The sequence below is a fragment of the Oncorhynchus tshawytscha genome, linkage group LG06, assembly GCF_018296145.1.
Source record: "Oncorhynchus tshawytscha isolate Ot180627B linkage group LG06, Otsh_v2.0, whole genome shotgun sequence".
Taxonomy (NCBI): Eukaryota; Metazoa; Chordata; class Actinopteri; order Salmoniformes; family Salmonidae; genus Oncorhynchus; species Oncorhynchus tshawytscha.
The window spans coordinates 59,322,711-59,339,449 of record NC_056434.1 but is presented as its reverse complement, the minus strand read 5'-3'; the positions used below and the strand labels follow the sequence as shown (position 1 = coordinate 59,339,449).

Genomic DNA, 16,739 nt, shown 5'->3' with positions numbered 1-16,739 from the left:
TAAGAATGATGGAGGCCCCTGTGTTTATGGGACCTTCAATGCTGCAGACATTTTTTTGGTACCCTTCCCCAGATCTGTGCCTTGAAACAATCCTGTTTCGGCGCTAACGGGCAAATTCCTTCAACCTCATGGCTTGGTTTTTGCGCTGACATGCACTGTCAACTGTGGGACCTTATATAGACAGGTGTGTGCCTTTTCAAATCATGTCCAATCAATTGAATTTACCACTGGAGGACTCTAATCAAATTGTAAAAACAGCTCAAGGATGATCAATGGAAACAGGATGAACCGGAGCTCAGTTTCGAGTCTCATAGCAAATGGTCTGAATAATTATGTAATTAAGGTATGTTTTTTATATTTAGTTTATCAATTTGCCAAAAAATTGAAACTCGTTTTCGCTTCGTCATTATGGGGTATTGTTTGTTGCTGATGAGGAAAACAATGTATTTAATACATTTTAGAATAAGGCTGTAACATAACAAAATGTGGAAAAAGTCTAGGGGCCTGAACGCTTTCCGAATGCGCTTGTATGGCGAATTAAAAGAACAGTGACAGGGCAGAGCATTGGCAGAGCATGCTCTGAGCACTTGGCAGAGCGGGACTGGAGCGAGAGAGAAAGCAGACGTGCCAATATTTTTTCAATCCGCTCCACGCTCCAGCCAAATTCTGCTCCTCTCCAGCTCCACTACTCCACTCACATCCTCTGATTCACATGGCACCAACGGAAACCCTTGTTTTTGTCTTCTGTTGCAAAACCTTTTGCTATGTATTAATGAACTGTCTTCATCTGGTGTTCTACCTGGTTTCACCTGGTATTGTGCTTGGTATTTCACCTGGTGTTGTACCAGGTAAGCGTGATCGGTATCCTGACTACAGTGAGGGCAGCGCGGCTGGAGCGGAGAGCAGACGGTCCTCTAACGACTCCACCAAGTCAGGTAAAATGCATGTGTTAAATGTTGAATCATGTTTGGTTGGAACAAAATAGTTTTTTGGTAGAACTTTAGTTTACAGTGCTGAAATAACAGGATATGGTCCGGAAAGTAACAGTAAACAAGGAAATAAGATGGCAACATCCAGGTAAGAATGCAGGAATAACCCATAAAGTTAGTATGTAGCTGCTAAATACTGATAAAGTGTGATGTATTTTCCTTATGCAGAAAATGTGTTACTGAAAACTATCAATAAGAGGCAAAAAAGCAGAAGTAGAGGCCATTTCTCCTCTTACCAGCACCGTCCAAACGTATTAATGTACTTGAAACGATTACGAGGCGCATTCGTGTACCGATAGGATGCATAGGGTGTGTGAGTAGCTCCGTTTTGTACCTACAAAACTGTGGTTTATATGTAGAAACTAGACAAAAGTTTAAAATCAAGCCTCTAAACGTGACCAATCAATATATCCCGAAGCAACTGGGAGAGTGTGAGCGATTAGGTTTGTACAGCAGTGAAGCAAACAGTTGGTAAAACACCTCAGCCGCACGAATCTAACAGAACATGGCCTACTTCAAAAGAGAAGGAAAAGACAAAGGGCAACTTTGTCCTTTTCCTTGTGGAAACTTTTTCCACTCGAAGGCCTACAAACATTAAGCGTAATGGAGACCTCCACGGACAGAGTGGAGCCCCCTGCACTGAGAAGACGGAGTGGGAAGAAGCGATCTACGCAGGCTACATACAGTGATACTTAAGACGTGCTTATCGTACATTGTGACAGTATTATTGTCCCCTCCCCAAACACAATCTATAATCTACTTTCCCCAAGTAACTGTTCATCTCTGTGACGTAATGATGGAAGTAGCCGATGCCAACAAGCTACATGGACACTGATAAGAAAATTAAAAGGGGGAAATATAGCATGACATAGCTTTCCCCTGATCAGTCTATGATCCCGTATTGATTTCACCTGTTAAATCCACTTCAATCATTGTAGATGAGGGGGCGGAGACAGGTTAAATACGTCTTGAGGCAATTGAGACATAGATTGTGTATGTGTGCCATTCAGAGGGTGAATGGGCAAGATAAAATATTTAAGTGCCTTTGAACGGGATATGGTAGTAGGTGCCAGGCGCACCGGTTTGTCAAGACGGACTGCAACGCTGCTGGAATTCTCACACTCAAAAGTTCCCCATGTGTATCAAGAATGGTCCACCACCCAAAGGACATCCAGCTAACTTGAAACAACCGTAGGAAGCGTTGGAGTCAACATGGGCCAGCATCCCTGTGGAACGCTTTCGACACCTTGTAGAGTCTGGCTGTTCTGAGGGCATGTCAATAGGTGTTCCTAATGTTTGGTATGCTCAGTGCATGTCAATAACTGTTCTATGGATGGGTGTGTGTGCGCCCAGGTGCGCGTGTGCTCGTGTATACGAATGGATGTGTGAGGGAGGGCGAATATGTATAGGAAGGCAGGAGAGAATGGGTGTGTGGATGCATAAGAAATATGTTGTATGTGAATGAATGAGAATGGACAGGTAAGTGGATGTATGAATGCGTGTAAATGTTTCTGAGAAGAGGGGATGGTGGAAAAAGAGGGGAGGTTGGGACAGGCTTGGCTTGGGTGGGGGTGTGTAAAGGGGGGGAGGACAAGCTTGGCTTGGGAAAGATAGAAGGATTTATCTATGCTACAATGTAATTTTTTTAATTTTGCAAACCTGCTGTAAAATTAATAAGTTCTGGCCAAATTAGGACAGGTTGTCAAGCCATTATTATTCCTTGTGTGTCGTTATAGCTAAAATCCAATGGTGGTTATTGGTGAGAGTGGCGATGGGCTTTATGCCAGGGATCGGGGGGGCAGGGAGCTGGTTGGGTATCAGACACTTCGTGAAGTATGTGTGGTGCCTCCACTCATTTCACTTTGTTTTTTCGGTGGACACACTCTCCCTAAGTAGAGCTCCACCAGCCACTATACTTTAATTTAATTCACAAAGTATTATAAACTGACCGCACTAGTTAAGTGGCAGTCTTTCATGTATTTACAATTACATAATCCACAAAATGTTGGTACATTAGGAGAGGAGTTGGCGCTTAAAAGCCCTAAAAAGGAAAAGTGTCTCAAAGTACAAACTAGTACTTGATTTACGTTTTTTGTTGTTGTGTTCTTTGTCAAATGTTTACTCGGCCTACATGTTCACGCATTCTATACAGTACCAGTTAAAGGTTTGGACATACCTACTCATTCAAGGGTTTTTCTTTATTTTTACAATTTTTTTTACATTGTACAATAATAGTGAAGACATCAAAACTAAGACATGGTGATTGGAACTAATAAGCTCAAATTTGGACTCATCAGACCAAGGACAGATTTCCACCAGTATAATGTCCATTGCCTGTGTTTCTTGGCCCAAGAAAGTCTTCTTCTTATTGGTGTCCTTTAGTAGTGGTTTCTTTGCAGCAATTTGACCATGAAGACCTGATTCACACAGTCCCCTCTGAACAGTTGATGTTGAGATGTGTCTGTTACTTGAACTCTGTCAAGCATTTATTTGGGCTACAATTTCTGAGGCTGGTAACGCTAATAAACTAATCCACTGCAGCAGAGGTAACTCTGGGTCTTCCTTTCCTGTGGCGGTCCTCATGAGAGTCAGTTTCATCATAGCGCTTGATGGTGTTTGCGACTGCAGCTGAAGAAACTTTCAAAGTTCTTGAAATGTTCCGTATTGACTGACCTTCATGTTTTAAAGTAATGATGGACTGTCGTTTATCTTTGATTATTTGAGCTGTTCTTGCCATAATCTGGACTTGGTCTTTTACCAAATAGGGTTATGTTCTGTATACCACCTCTACCTTGTCACAACACAACTGATTGGCTCAAATGCATTAAGAAGGAAAGAAATTCCACACATTAACTTTTAACAAGGCACATCTGTTAATTGAAATGCATTCCAGGTGACTACCTCATGAAGCTGGTTGAGAGAATGCCAAGAGTGTGCAAAGCTGTCATCAAGGCAAAGGGTAGCTACTTTGAAGATTCTCAAATATAAAATAGGTTTTGATTTGTTTAACACTTTGTTGGTTACTACATGATTCCATGTGTTATTTCATAGTTTTAATGTCTTCACTATTATTCTACAATGTAGAACATAGTACAAATAAAGAAAAACCCTTGAATGAGTAGGTGTGTCCAAACTTTCGACTGGTACTATTTGAATTAAACCAAAAATACTGCAGTACGGGAGCAGCTCATTTTAAAGACACAAGAGTCATTAAAACTCATTTTTCAACCACTCCACAAATGTATTGTTAACAAACTATAGTTTTAGGACATCTACTTTGTGCATGACACAAGCAATTTTCCCAACAATTGTTTACAGACAGATTATTTCACTTATAATTCACTGTATCACAATTCCAATGAGTCAGAAGTTTACATACACTAAGTAGACTGTGCCTTTAAACAACTTGGAAAATTCCAGAAAATGATATCATGGCTTTAGAAGCTTCTGATAGGCATCATTTGAATCAATTGGAGGTGTACATGTGGATGTATTTCAAGGCCTACCTTCAAACTAAAAGCGTCTTTGCTTGACATCATGGGAAAATCAAAGAAAATCAGCCAAGACCTTGGAAAGATAATTGTAGACCTCCACAAGTCTGGTTCATCCTTGGGAGCAATTTCTAAACGCCTGAAGGTACCACATTTATCTGTGCAAACAATAGTACGCAAGTATAAACACCATGGGACCACGCAGCCATCATACGGCTCAGGAAGGAGACGCGTTCTCTCCTAGAGATGAACGTACTTTGGTGCAAAAAGTGCAAATCAATCTCAGAACAACAGCAAAGGACCTTGTGAAGCTGCTGGAGGAAACAGGTACAAAAGTATCTATATCCACAGTAAAACGAGTTCTATATTGACAGAACCTGAAAGGCCACTTAGCAAGGAAGAAGCCACTGCTTCAAAACCGCCATAAAATGCCAGACTACGGTTTGCAACTGCACATGGGGACAAAGATCATACTTTTTGGAGAAATGTCCTCTGGTCTGATGAAACAAAAATAGAACTGTTTAGCCTTAATGACCATTGTTATGTTTGGAGGAAAAATGGGGAGGCTTGCAAGCCGAAGAACACCATCCCAACTGTGAAGCACGGGGTGGCAGCATCATGTTCGTGGGGTGCTTTGCTGCAGGAGGGACTGGTGTACATAACAAAATAGAAGGCATCATGAGAAGGAAAATGATGTGGATATATTGAAGCAAGATCTCAAGACATCAGTCAGGAAGTTAAAGCTTGGTCGCAAATGGGTCTTCCAAATGGACAATGACCCCAAGCATACCTCCAAAGTTGTGGAAAAATGGCTTAAGGACAACAAAGTCAAGGTATTGGAGTGGCCTTGACAAAGCTCTGACCTCAATCCTATAGAACATTTGTGGGCAGAATTGAAAAATCGTGTGCGAGCAAGGAGGCCTACAAACCTGACTCAGTTACACCATCTATGTCAGGAGGAATGGGCCAATATTCACCCAAATTATTGTGGGAAGCTTGTGGAAGGCTACCCGGAACGTTTGACCCAAGTTAAACAATTGAAAGGCAATCCTACCAAATACTAATTGAGTGTATGTAAACTTCTGACCTATTGCAAATGTGATGAAAGGAATAAAAGATGAAATAGATAATTCTCTACTATTATTCTGACATTTCACATTCTTAAAATTAAGTGGTGATCCTAACTGACATAAGACAGGGAATTTTTTTACATTTCAGGAATTGTGAAAAACTGAGTTTAAATGTATTTGGCTAAGGTGTATGTAAACTTCCGACTTCAATTGTATGTAATGTGTACAATAACTAATGTATTCATACTTTGACTCTTCCATAGACATCGGATGTCCACCGCCCTCATATGACATCTGCTAAACTGTTTTATCTGGTTTTTCAATGACAGACGGAACTTTGACTCTTTGATCTTTGATTCTATACAACAAAGGCCAACCAAATCCATACATTACATAGATTAAGGTTATTGAACATTTAAAGAGATTGTCAGCAGATGTGGATTTTCTGCAAGAGTTTACTTCAGAAAAGCAGAAATGTAATATTTAAGGAGGAGCTCGGTTGGAGAGGCCTATGCTGCCACCTACTGTAGTAACTGTAGGTGTAGGCAGTCTGATAAACAATACACCCTTTTCCCTTATGTCCCAGCACACGGACCAAGAAGGATGTTTTCTAAATTTGTATTGTACCTTAACATGGTGAAAAATATACATTGATTTCATTGTATATCCCCCCATCCTCTAGTGTTTTTAGATATAATTCAAGCAATATACGATCAAACACAGACTGGAACTAATATTTTAGCAGGTGACCTAAATCACACATTCAGCAAGTTAAACAGACATAGCAATAAAAAAGGCAAATTCAAGGAGCCTCCAAAGAGGCTGAAAAATGTCATCTCTACAAATATTTTACAGGACACCTAGAGGTTGACTTTTTCCAACTACAAAAGACTGCTCTTTTTTTCTCAAAGTAAGAAAAGCTCTTTAAAATGGAGTACTTTTTTTAAAATCTCCAACAATATACTGGGTTAAAAAATATATCATATCATTTGGACATCAGAGCAAAGTTGAGGGAATTTTATTTGTGTCCGAAAAGGATACCCCGTATGAACTTAAGATATACAAAACCTTGCAGAAAGCCTATCCAACTTCCAATCTCTTACAAAACATATAAACTATTCTAACCAAGACCTCAAACGAACTGATATTGGCACAAGATGGAAGGGATTATTGGAACATAGGTAATGAATATTTCAAAATGCACAAATTCTATAGCACAAGGCAGAGTAATGTCTTAAGTGTCAAGCTAACAGGACTCAATGATTCAATGATTCAATGCTTTCTGTGATTGCTATTAAGTTCAAAAGTTATGGGCGGAATTAGAAAGTTTGCTGTCAGACAGAAGTTTTACTGTATAAATGTACTTTTAATCCGTCTACTTGCATCTTTCAAGACTTGTCAAATGAGGGTGCGGTGAGATACCCAATGGGTTGGTCTGTACTTTTTCTCGTCAATAATTTTGAAAAAACATTTGCTTAAAAACTAGAAATCAATTGACCCTCCATCATTAAGACTGTGGATGAATCAAATGCATTATTATTTAAATATTTATTTTTAAAAATGGGCTACAGAGAGAAAAATAATAGTGCAACTGGATGTCATATGGCATAGAGAAGTGGTCACCAACCATTCCTGAGTCAAGATCACTTTCTGAGTCAAAATGCTCAGATTATTTTTTATACATGACTTAAAAAAGACAAGTTGTTTGCAACATTAACCAATTAAATCCAGTTCTGTAGCAATGAGGTTTGTGCAGTAGGCTATAGGCACAAGAAATGATCACTTCAGAATGGCTGTGCTTAAATTACCCTGCCGATGTTGTTCTTCCCAGAACATTCTGAAAGTATATTTCAACATTTTAGGTATATATTATCACACTGGTTATATATAGTTGGTAGTATTACTCGTGAGGCACCTTTACTGGACTGATGGCCTGCAACTGATGGTCAGTCTAAGGGGAGGGAGCAGCGGTGAGATTGCCTCTCATGCAACTCACAGACCCTCCTCTCTCTCTCCCTCCTCTGAGAAAAAGGGACACCGTCTTCCAGCTGATGGCGAAACTTAAGCTGCACTATTTCTACCTCATGCACCAATTCATGTTACCCCTATGACCAGAGAAGGTGAAATATTCCTCAATATTAAAAAAGACACAAGCCGCTAATAATACCGAAGGTTTGACGAAACATTTTGCTATACTCACTCGTAGCAGCTGCAGTTCTGGTTGTAGTGTGAGTGGAAGTAGGGAGAACGCGCATTTTATGCATTATAAAAGTGTTGAACAAAGTGTTGACAGTGCTGAATAACAACTTAAACATGAACTCACTCATAAAAACAGCAGCTCTTTCCTGTATTCGCTGAATCTGTTTAGTCATGGTTTTAATCTCACATTAAGAACTTTGCTGTACGTTCAAGGCTTATTTTTAGTCTATGGTGCGAGGAGGAAACTGTGCAGACACGGTGATCTGAGCATTCTGATTGGCCAACAGTAGGCCTATAAGTGCACTTGATTTGCTCTTTGGGCCTGCCGAGTAGGTGGAGCATGAAATGGTTCAAATGGGAACACTTTGCCTTCCCGGCACTAGGGCTTCTGAATCAAACGCACCTAAATAAAACAGCTCATTCGTTGGATTTTTTTTAACAGAAATGTTTGATCAACTAGGAATGCCTGTCAACCAGTTATAGATCACTGGCATAGTCTTACAACCATTAGAAACTGAATGGGTGGAAACATGTGGGTCTGAGCATGTGTTGTCTTTTGTCTATGTATGGTTTGTATTGTTAGATTTTATTTTTATCTTAAAAAATGGAAGAATGTACTTGGAACTTTTGTAGAAGCCCCAGAACCCCCAGAACTCATGCTGCACAACTTTTCTATTGGCTATACAATTGCGTGAGAAAACATAGTTTTGATGGCCTGTATTAAAAAAGGGAAGGATCCCTCAGCTCTCGATAGGCTAGGCCTAATTGTATTTATTTCTCAACTTTCCTAATATTAAGCACATTGCTTCTCTTTACAACAGGAGTAAAGCCTACCTGGCTGGTAGGAAAATGAACCATGGGAAAGGCGTGATTCATTCGCTACTTAAGTGCATAGATGACATGTATATTTTTTTCCCCTGCCCCTGTTTTTTGAGACTGGTGCATGATAGTGGTCCATTCTAAATCAAAACAAATTTCACACACAAAGTGCATTCGGAAAGTATTCAGACCTCTTGATGTCACGAACCTCGCCGAAGATGGTGCCTCTTCCTGTTCGGGCGGTGCTCGGCGGTCGTCGTCGCCGGCCTATTAGCTGCCATCGATTCCCTTTCCGTTTGTTTTGGGTTATTGGGTAATTGGTTACACCTGTTTTGTATTAGGGTTTGTTTGTAGGGTATTTAAGGGCACTAGGCCCGCTGGGTATTTGTGCGGGCTTGTTTTTTGTTACTCTGTGTTTGATGGTGTGATTTATTCCTGTATTTATTCTCCGGATTATTTTGTCCTGTTGTTTGGACAGGCAACGTATATACGCCCTCTGTGTTGGCGTGACTGTTTTGTTGCGCTGGGGAATACATTTTGAAAGGAAAGACTGAACCCTGCTCTCTGCGCCTGATTCCACCCACCACTCCTAGTCGATCGTAACACTTGACTTGTTCCACGTTTTGTTACGTTACAACCTTATTTCTAAAATGGATTTAAAAAAAAAAGTATCCTCATCAACCTACACACGATAAGTGAAAACAGGTTTGTAGAAATGATTGCACAAAAAAAAAAGATTACCTTTATTGACATTAGTATTCAGACCCTTTACTCAGTACTTTGCGGAAGCACCTTTGGAAGCGATTACAGCCTTGAGACGTCTTGGGTATGACGCTACAAGCTTGGCACACCTGTATTTGGGGAGTTTCTCCCATTCTTCTCTGCAGATCCTCTCAAGCTTTGTCAGGTTGGATGGGGAGCGTTGCTGCACAGATATTTTCAGGTCTCCAGAGATGTTTGATTGGGTTCAATTCCAAGCTCTGGCTGGGCAACTCAAGAACATTCAGAGACTTGTCCCGAAGCCACTCCTCTGTTGTCTTGGCTGTGTGCTCAGGGTCATTGTCCTGTTGGAAGGTGAACCTTCGCCCCAGTCTGAGGTCCTGAGCACTCCAACATCTAGTGTGTTCCAACGTCTAGTGTAAAGCCTTCCCAGAATAGTGGAGGCTGTTCTAGCGGCAAAGGGGGAACCAACTCCATACTAATGGCTATAATTTTGGAATGGGATGTTCGAATAGCAGGAGTACTTTTGGTGATTGTAGTTTATCTTTAACAGGTTATTACTACATTCTTACCTGGTCGTTGCAGTGTTATTTACTGTTTACTATTACTTTCTGGATGTTACCGTTATTTCAGCACTGTAACCTAAAGCGCTACAGTTTTGGTTTTTCATGTTTAGTGACTCATGGGAAAAAAACTTATTTGTGTGACTTAATTCTGGATTTGCAGAGGAGTAGCTCGACAGTTCTGTGTTTTTCAAACATGATATTTGTTAATACTGTACAAAAAAAAAATGATTTCCGTGTTTCATTTGTTGAAGAATGTTCTAGAAGATCTTAAGCACTCCTAATGGTTCATTTGCTCTTTACAGTTAATGAGATAAATGTTGCTGTGGAATGTGGAAGCTGCTGACATGCATCCAGAGGGAAAGGTTCCTCTTCTTAGTGTAATATGTGTAAACTGTTGCTTGCAATATGTATAACAGTATAATGTGTAGCATGTTAAAAATATTTAAGTACCTTTGAACTGAACAAATGTTTGTACTAGGCCTATTTATTCCTAAAGTACCTGTTCTATCAGTGTCGTTTGGTATTTGTGTTACAGAAAGTTTACTTCACAAACCCTGGAGACAGAAAGCCAGGAGCTCGCCCACCCCTGCATACCCACCGAACATAGACCGGTATATATACCTGGAAATGTTGCGTACATGGCTAACGAAGCAGATGAACACACACACACACACACACACACCTACCTGTGGGACTGACCTGTGTGTATCCTCAGACTTTAAACAACCAGATAGACTCTGGGAAATATGCACTCCCTCATCCGTTACTGTATCCTACAGTCTTTGGAAAAAAAGTTCTATCTAGAACCTAAAAGGGTTCTTCTGCTGATTCCATTGGAGAAATGATTGACAAACCCTTTTTGCTAAGATTATACATGAAAATGGACAAAAATTAATGATTTTATGTTGTCTACAACGAACTTGATAATGAGCAACTAATGCTGTAAAAGTATTGGAAAATGTAACATTGTTTTGGAATAAGGCACAAGATTAAAGCCTGTTGTGAAGGAAATTTTACTTTGTGAAGAAACAGTCTTGAAAATATTAATCTTGTCTTTCCCTCGCGCTTCATAAAATGCGCCACCGCTTTTCCTCGCAGATCCCCACTGGAAAGCTCCACAGGCAGAATCAAAGCAAGTAACGGCAAGAGAATCATAAAAGATGCATATGGGGCAAGAAGAGAGCCCCTGCTTGCAGCACCAAGTGGAGTTTCTTACACAGGGACACAAAGTCCATCTTAAATGAATCATTGTTTATTATCAGCGCGCTGGAGAGGTTCCAACCAACTCAATGCACCAAGTACACATGTTGATCAGGAGCTTTAATGGGGCAGTCCCATTAGTCCCCTTATATACTGGTTACAGACACGTTAAATGGGCATAGTTCATAGGGTTGGTTCTGGCATGTGTCTGGTACCGTCTCATATCTTAACTTAACAAACGTATTCTGGGTGTTCCACCAGATAGTCCTTAGGAGAAGGTCATGACTCCCCCCCCCTCTCCCCCCACCCCTCATATCCTCACCAGACTTAGGCAGAAACCAAGGATTGTTTTTGACACCAAAGACCAGATTAACATTTCCAGACTGTTTCTTCACAAAGTAAAATTTCCTTCACACGTTCTTTCTGAACTTTCTATATATATCTCTCACTACTTGTTGTCTTTGACTCTGAGCAACAATGACACTGTGAGTGTGTCACTCATCTCCCCTGTCCCCTTCTGCAGATTGTCCTTGTTTATTTCTCTCTCGCTCTCTCTTTCTCCTTCCCTCTCTGACTATCTCTCTTTCTTTGAATCTCTCCATCTCTCTCTGATTCTTTCTCCCCTGTCCTTCAAGACTGCCACAGGGTCTCAGACACAGAGAAAGTAGTAGTAGCTGGCTGTGCCAGAGCCCCTACATTGGTGTCCCCTCAAAGGGCGCACCCCAATCCCCCAGCCCCTCCATCACTTTCAGCGACTCCTCAGCCAGCCTCACCCAGAGGAAAGCCAAGGTAAGTCTGTCTGTCCATCCGTACCTACAGCCATACCTACATCCATCCGTCCGTCCGTTTGTCTATGATCTATCTATGACACCCTGTGATGTTGGCTGAGACCCATGGAGTTATTTGCTGGGCTCTGGGGGTAATAATACACAAGAGCATGCATGACTCTAAATCATAGATTCTATAGACTGTGTACTTCTTATTATTCTCATAGTTTGTCCTATGAGGCATATGGCTCCTATACAGTTTAAGCTAGAATCCCAGTTTCTTAGATAATTTGATTGATTTGTATGTTACTCAAAGTACATTCAAGGTTTTTTACAGGAAAAATAGTTTTTCTTTGATAACTAGGATGTGTACATGCAGCAAAGTGTGTGTGTGGGGATGAAACGAAGATACAATAAACTAGGTTCAGTCAGCTTAGCCTTTGACGTCATGGCCCCAGTGAGATTGAGGTAGCTGTCACCTCCGATCCAGTTCTGGTTTATCAGTCTTGACTTCAGACTGCAGTGCTGCTGGAGCATAGTGACGGTCACAACCAGGGTTGGTGCATCCTACACACAGACTGGAGGGTGTACAGACTTGTGTTAGTGAGTGTGTGTGTGTGTCTGTGTATTGTGGTGTTAGTATTGTTTCTGTGTGTAGCAATGTTATCATGGTGCGATTGTGTATCCGCATTGCTGTGTTTACATCATGTTGTGTCTTGTCAGGCTCTTGGTCCCGAGTTTATCAGAATGGCTGACGAACCCCAGGTAGTTCTGGAGTTACCCGGATCCATAGTGGTAAGAACATTTACCACAGTATTCATGATTTTTGTCCTTGAGTGCATATTTTTGTTGACTACAGATTGATTATCTTTTTTTTACCCTCCTTTCTGTTTGTGTGTCTGTTTGTGTGTCTCTCTCTCTCTCTCTCTCGTACTCTCTCTCTTTTTCTCTCACTCCTGCGTCTCATCCCTCTCTTCCCACCAGTCTAAGAAGGGCAGGTCTTGTTCGTCTCAGAGGGAGGTCATTGTGGTGTTGCCCAGTGGTCAGTCTGTATTGGTCAGATGTGACATGAAGTCCAGAGGGAGGGACGTGTTCGACATGGTGGTGGCTCACGCTAACCTGGTGGAGCACTTCTACTTCGGACTGGCCTACACCGACGGTAAGAAACTGACGACAGCTTTGTGTCTCATAAACATACAGATGTAGGATCTTAATTTGATCACTCTTTTGTTGCTGAGAAGTTTGCAGGGCATGCAAACTTGTAGTGTATTTAAGGTTTACAAAGGCATCTAAAGTTTGTCATTTCTACTTTCAAATGTCAGACTTGATTTTCCCTAACTAAAAATGTATCGACCCCTACAAAAAAATGTAAATTCATTGTAATCCACATAATAATTCACATTTCCTGTTGCGGCAGTATTATTTTCCTGCTGTAGCAAGCTGGCTCAAATTAAGATGCTACATCTGTAACGTTGATTTTATAATGTCATATATCTTTCCTTTCATTTAGATGATGAATATTTCTTCTTGGACCACGAGACGAAAATCTCTAAAGTTGCTCCTGACAGTTGGAAGAAAGTAGTGTCGACCTCTTTTCTTGTTTTTCTAAGGATCAAGTTTTTTGTTGATGATATCTCCTTCATATTGTGAGTCTGCAATACTTTTTTAATTTAAAGTATCTGGAGAATTGGTGTCATGAACTGTTAGTGAAATGCAGTTATCAGTTTTTTCGTTAAAGAAATGTACATTGTTGTGGTGTTCCTAGACACAGGGTGACGCTTCACCAGTACTACTTGCAGCTGCGGAAGGACATCCTAGAGGACAGGTTGTACTGCAACGAGGAGACAGGCATGTTCCTGGCAGCTCTCGCTCTGCAGGCTGAGTTTGGGGACTACATGTCTGAGGTAAACTGAGTGAAGCACTGTCTCAGATATTTTATTTATAAAAATAAAAATTGAAGTACATAATGGATTACGTTCTCCATAAAACCCTGAGAGATTGTATGGCTCTTAATCAATCTTCCAGCCAGAGCAGTAGGTTTATGAGTAAGTAGTACATCTCACTGACAGACCTGCAACCTTGGTGTTTAATTATGTGGTAAAGGGTATTGATAGGATGAAGCACTAAGCCCTCTATTGACTTATTGAAGGCTTTCGATACTGTTGACCACTCTTTATTTATTCAAAGATTGACTGCAATTGGTATATTTCTTCAGGTGTCATGTAATTGGTTCGACAATTACTTGACACACGGGACACTGTTTTTTTCTGATGGTATTACGTCAGATTTCCTTGAATTAACGAAAGGTGTCCTACTAGGATACATTTAAGGTCCTGTACTTTTTACTGTCTTGTCACGCCCTGACTTCAGTATGCTTTGTTTTCTTTATTGTTTTGGTTAGGTCAGGGTGTGACATGGGTGATGTATGTGTTTCTGTACTGTCTAGCGGTTTTGTAGGTTTATGGGGTTGTTTATCATCTAGGTGTTTAAAATGTCTATGGTTGCCTAGATTGGTTCTCAATTAGAGGCAGGTGTTTATCGTTGTCTCTGATTGGGAACATATTAAGGCAGCCATCTTCTTTGGGTATTTCGTGGGTTATTGTCTATGTCTAGTTGCCTGTGTCTGCACTAGTATTATTACGGTCGGTTTGTTGTTTTTGTAGTTTGATTAGTGCCCGTTTTATTAAAATATATAAGATGTATTTATATCACGCTGCGCCTTGGTCTCCTCAATACGACGATCGTGACATGTCTATATGAACTATATTGGTTTATCTACAGAAAATGTTAACATGCAGATGACACTTTTGTGTATGCTATTGCCCTCGCGGTTGAGCAGGTTCTTTCAGAGCTTCAATCTGCCTACATTGCTTTACAGAAAGCCTTTGTTGAACTGAATTTGGTACTCAATGCAGGTAAAATCAAGTAAAAATATATCTGATGGTATATGCATATGTAAATTCGATGGTTCCCTCATTGATCGTTTCCCCACATATAAATAGTAAATTGGGCTTATTTTATAGGAATAGGCCATGCCTTTCATTAAATGATAGAAAACAAATCAATCGGTCAACATTCATAGCAGTTATAGATTTTTGCAATATTGTCCTTATGAAAGCCACTGCCACTGTATGGAAGCCATTGGATGCAGTTTATCATAGTGCATTAAGCTTTATTACTGACAATAGGTTCAGTACACATCACTGCATTTTGTATCAGAAAGTAGGCTGGCCCCTCTTTGTAGATCGATGCACTTCACTCTTTTTGTTTATAAAGCCCTGCTCCATAAACTTCTGCCGTACCTTACTTCATACGGATGTACAAGATACCAGACCGTCTCGGGGATGGCTAACTCTGGAGATCCCTTCGATCTCCACTGAGTTAGGTAAATCTGCTTTTAGTTTTTTTACACCTTTAGACCCAGTGATTAAGGGGGCAGTTGAAATCGATGAAGGGGCAACATTTTGGGGGGTTCTTCCATTGGAATTATATTGAATTCTGCTTATATCAAGCTATGCTAGGGTTAAATATTTTCCGGTATTTTGCAAATGTTTCATCCCGAGAATACAGCACTTTTCTCCCGGGTAACCCGATATTTCCTGACAAAACCGGAAGTGTCATTCAAAAGCATTATAAAGCATATAAATATGTCCGGCTTTGAATAGAGCTTTAAACAGCGTAAAAATTTAAACCTGATGCTACCTGAGCCTGATGAGCTATATATTAAATATGTTTTATGAGCCCTACATTAGTGACATTTAATGAGCCCAAACCCAAAAAAGCCCAAACGATTGTTCCATTATCTATATCGTATAGACTACTGCACATTACGCAGGACAGAAAAACATAAAAGCTCATAGATGTAGCTAGCGATATGTTCCCATTGGTAAAAAAAAAATGAAACTAGCTCCAATAGGCTAATCTTTTTGAGTGTGAACTGTATTACTGTATTGTATTATATGGAATTGCGCACATTGGTCAAACCATGATAAAGCAGAAGAGCACATGAGATTCTGGTGCAGCACATGTGTCCTACAAAGTTACAAGTAGGCTATAGGCTTGCAAATTTGAAATATAGTAGGGCCTAATTAATTTTGAAATATAGTAGGGCCTACTTGTATAGGCTAATTAGTAGGCTGACGCATATATACCTTTCATAATATTTCCCCTAATGTTATTAGCCTACCTCTTTCTTTCTATTGTTGCTTCATTCCTTCCTCGTTTTCAACAGTTAAATGAAATACGTTTCGTTGTCCTTATCTTCATCATTCTAATGGCATCCTTGACTAGTTTATGACTGGAATTAGAATCTTCACGAAGATTGAATGGTTATTGGTTATTGGTCTGAATAAATAATTGCTATAGCCTACCGCCTTCGCACAATCTTTTACCTGTGAGTTCTATTGGCTCCTGTATTTAACATTCGGCAAAAAGAGCTTGTTTTCCTCTTTGAATAGTCTATTGGTATGTGACATGCTAAAAAAATGATGTCCAACAAGCTATTCTAGTCTACCTAAGGAGTGTTTTTTTAAGGATAGGCCAGCGGAGCACAGGTGCTTGCGTAGTGCGCAAGAGACATAAGTTAGAAGCTTATAATGCATAACCCATCATTAATTAGCTAAATATAAGGCTAATACTGCATTGAATGTATTGCCTAAAAGAGGCAGGCTAGGACATATATATATATATATATATATATATATATATATATATATATATACCATATATATCTCAATCTATAATAGGATTATCAATTTTGGATGCAATTTGAATGGAGTTGATGGAGAGGGAGAAAGACTGCAAGATATGATTGGTCTACATGTATTGTGAACTGCGCTCCATACTGAGATGGGCTGTCTGTCCCCACCCTGAGCGTTGATTCATCATGCAGAGACCGTAGAGAAGACAGATTTAGACA

The 16,739-nt window shown here is 40.2% G+C and overlaps 1 protein-coding gene across 1 annotated transcript in view; it reads left to right on the top strand.

Annotated features, from left to right (window-relative positions):
* Positions 1 to 571: 571 nt before the first annotated feature.
* Positions 572 to 16,739, top strand: part of LOC112252776 (tyrosine-protein phosphatase non-receptor type 20-like) — an 89,989-nt gene continuing 73,821 nt past the window's right edge. The window contains exons 1-7 of the mRNA XM_024424356.2: positions 572 to 935; positions 10,390 to 10,465; positions 11,690 to 11,843; positions 12,545 to 12,616; positions 12,806 to 12,980; positions 13,332 to 13,467; positions 13,587 to 13,725. Coding sequence (XP_024280124.2) covers positions 713 to 935; positions 10,390 to 10,465; positions 11,690 to 11,843; positions 12,545 to 12,616; positions 12,806 to 12,980; positions 13,332 to 13,467; positions 13,587 to 13,725 — 975 coding nt within the window. The 5' untranslated portion in view covers positions 572 to 712. The remainder of the gene's footprint in view (positions 936 to 10,389; positions 10,466 to 11,689; positions 11,844 to 12,544; positions 12,617 to 12,805; positions 12,981 to 13,331; positions 13,468 to 13,586; positions 13,726 to 16,739) is intronic.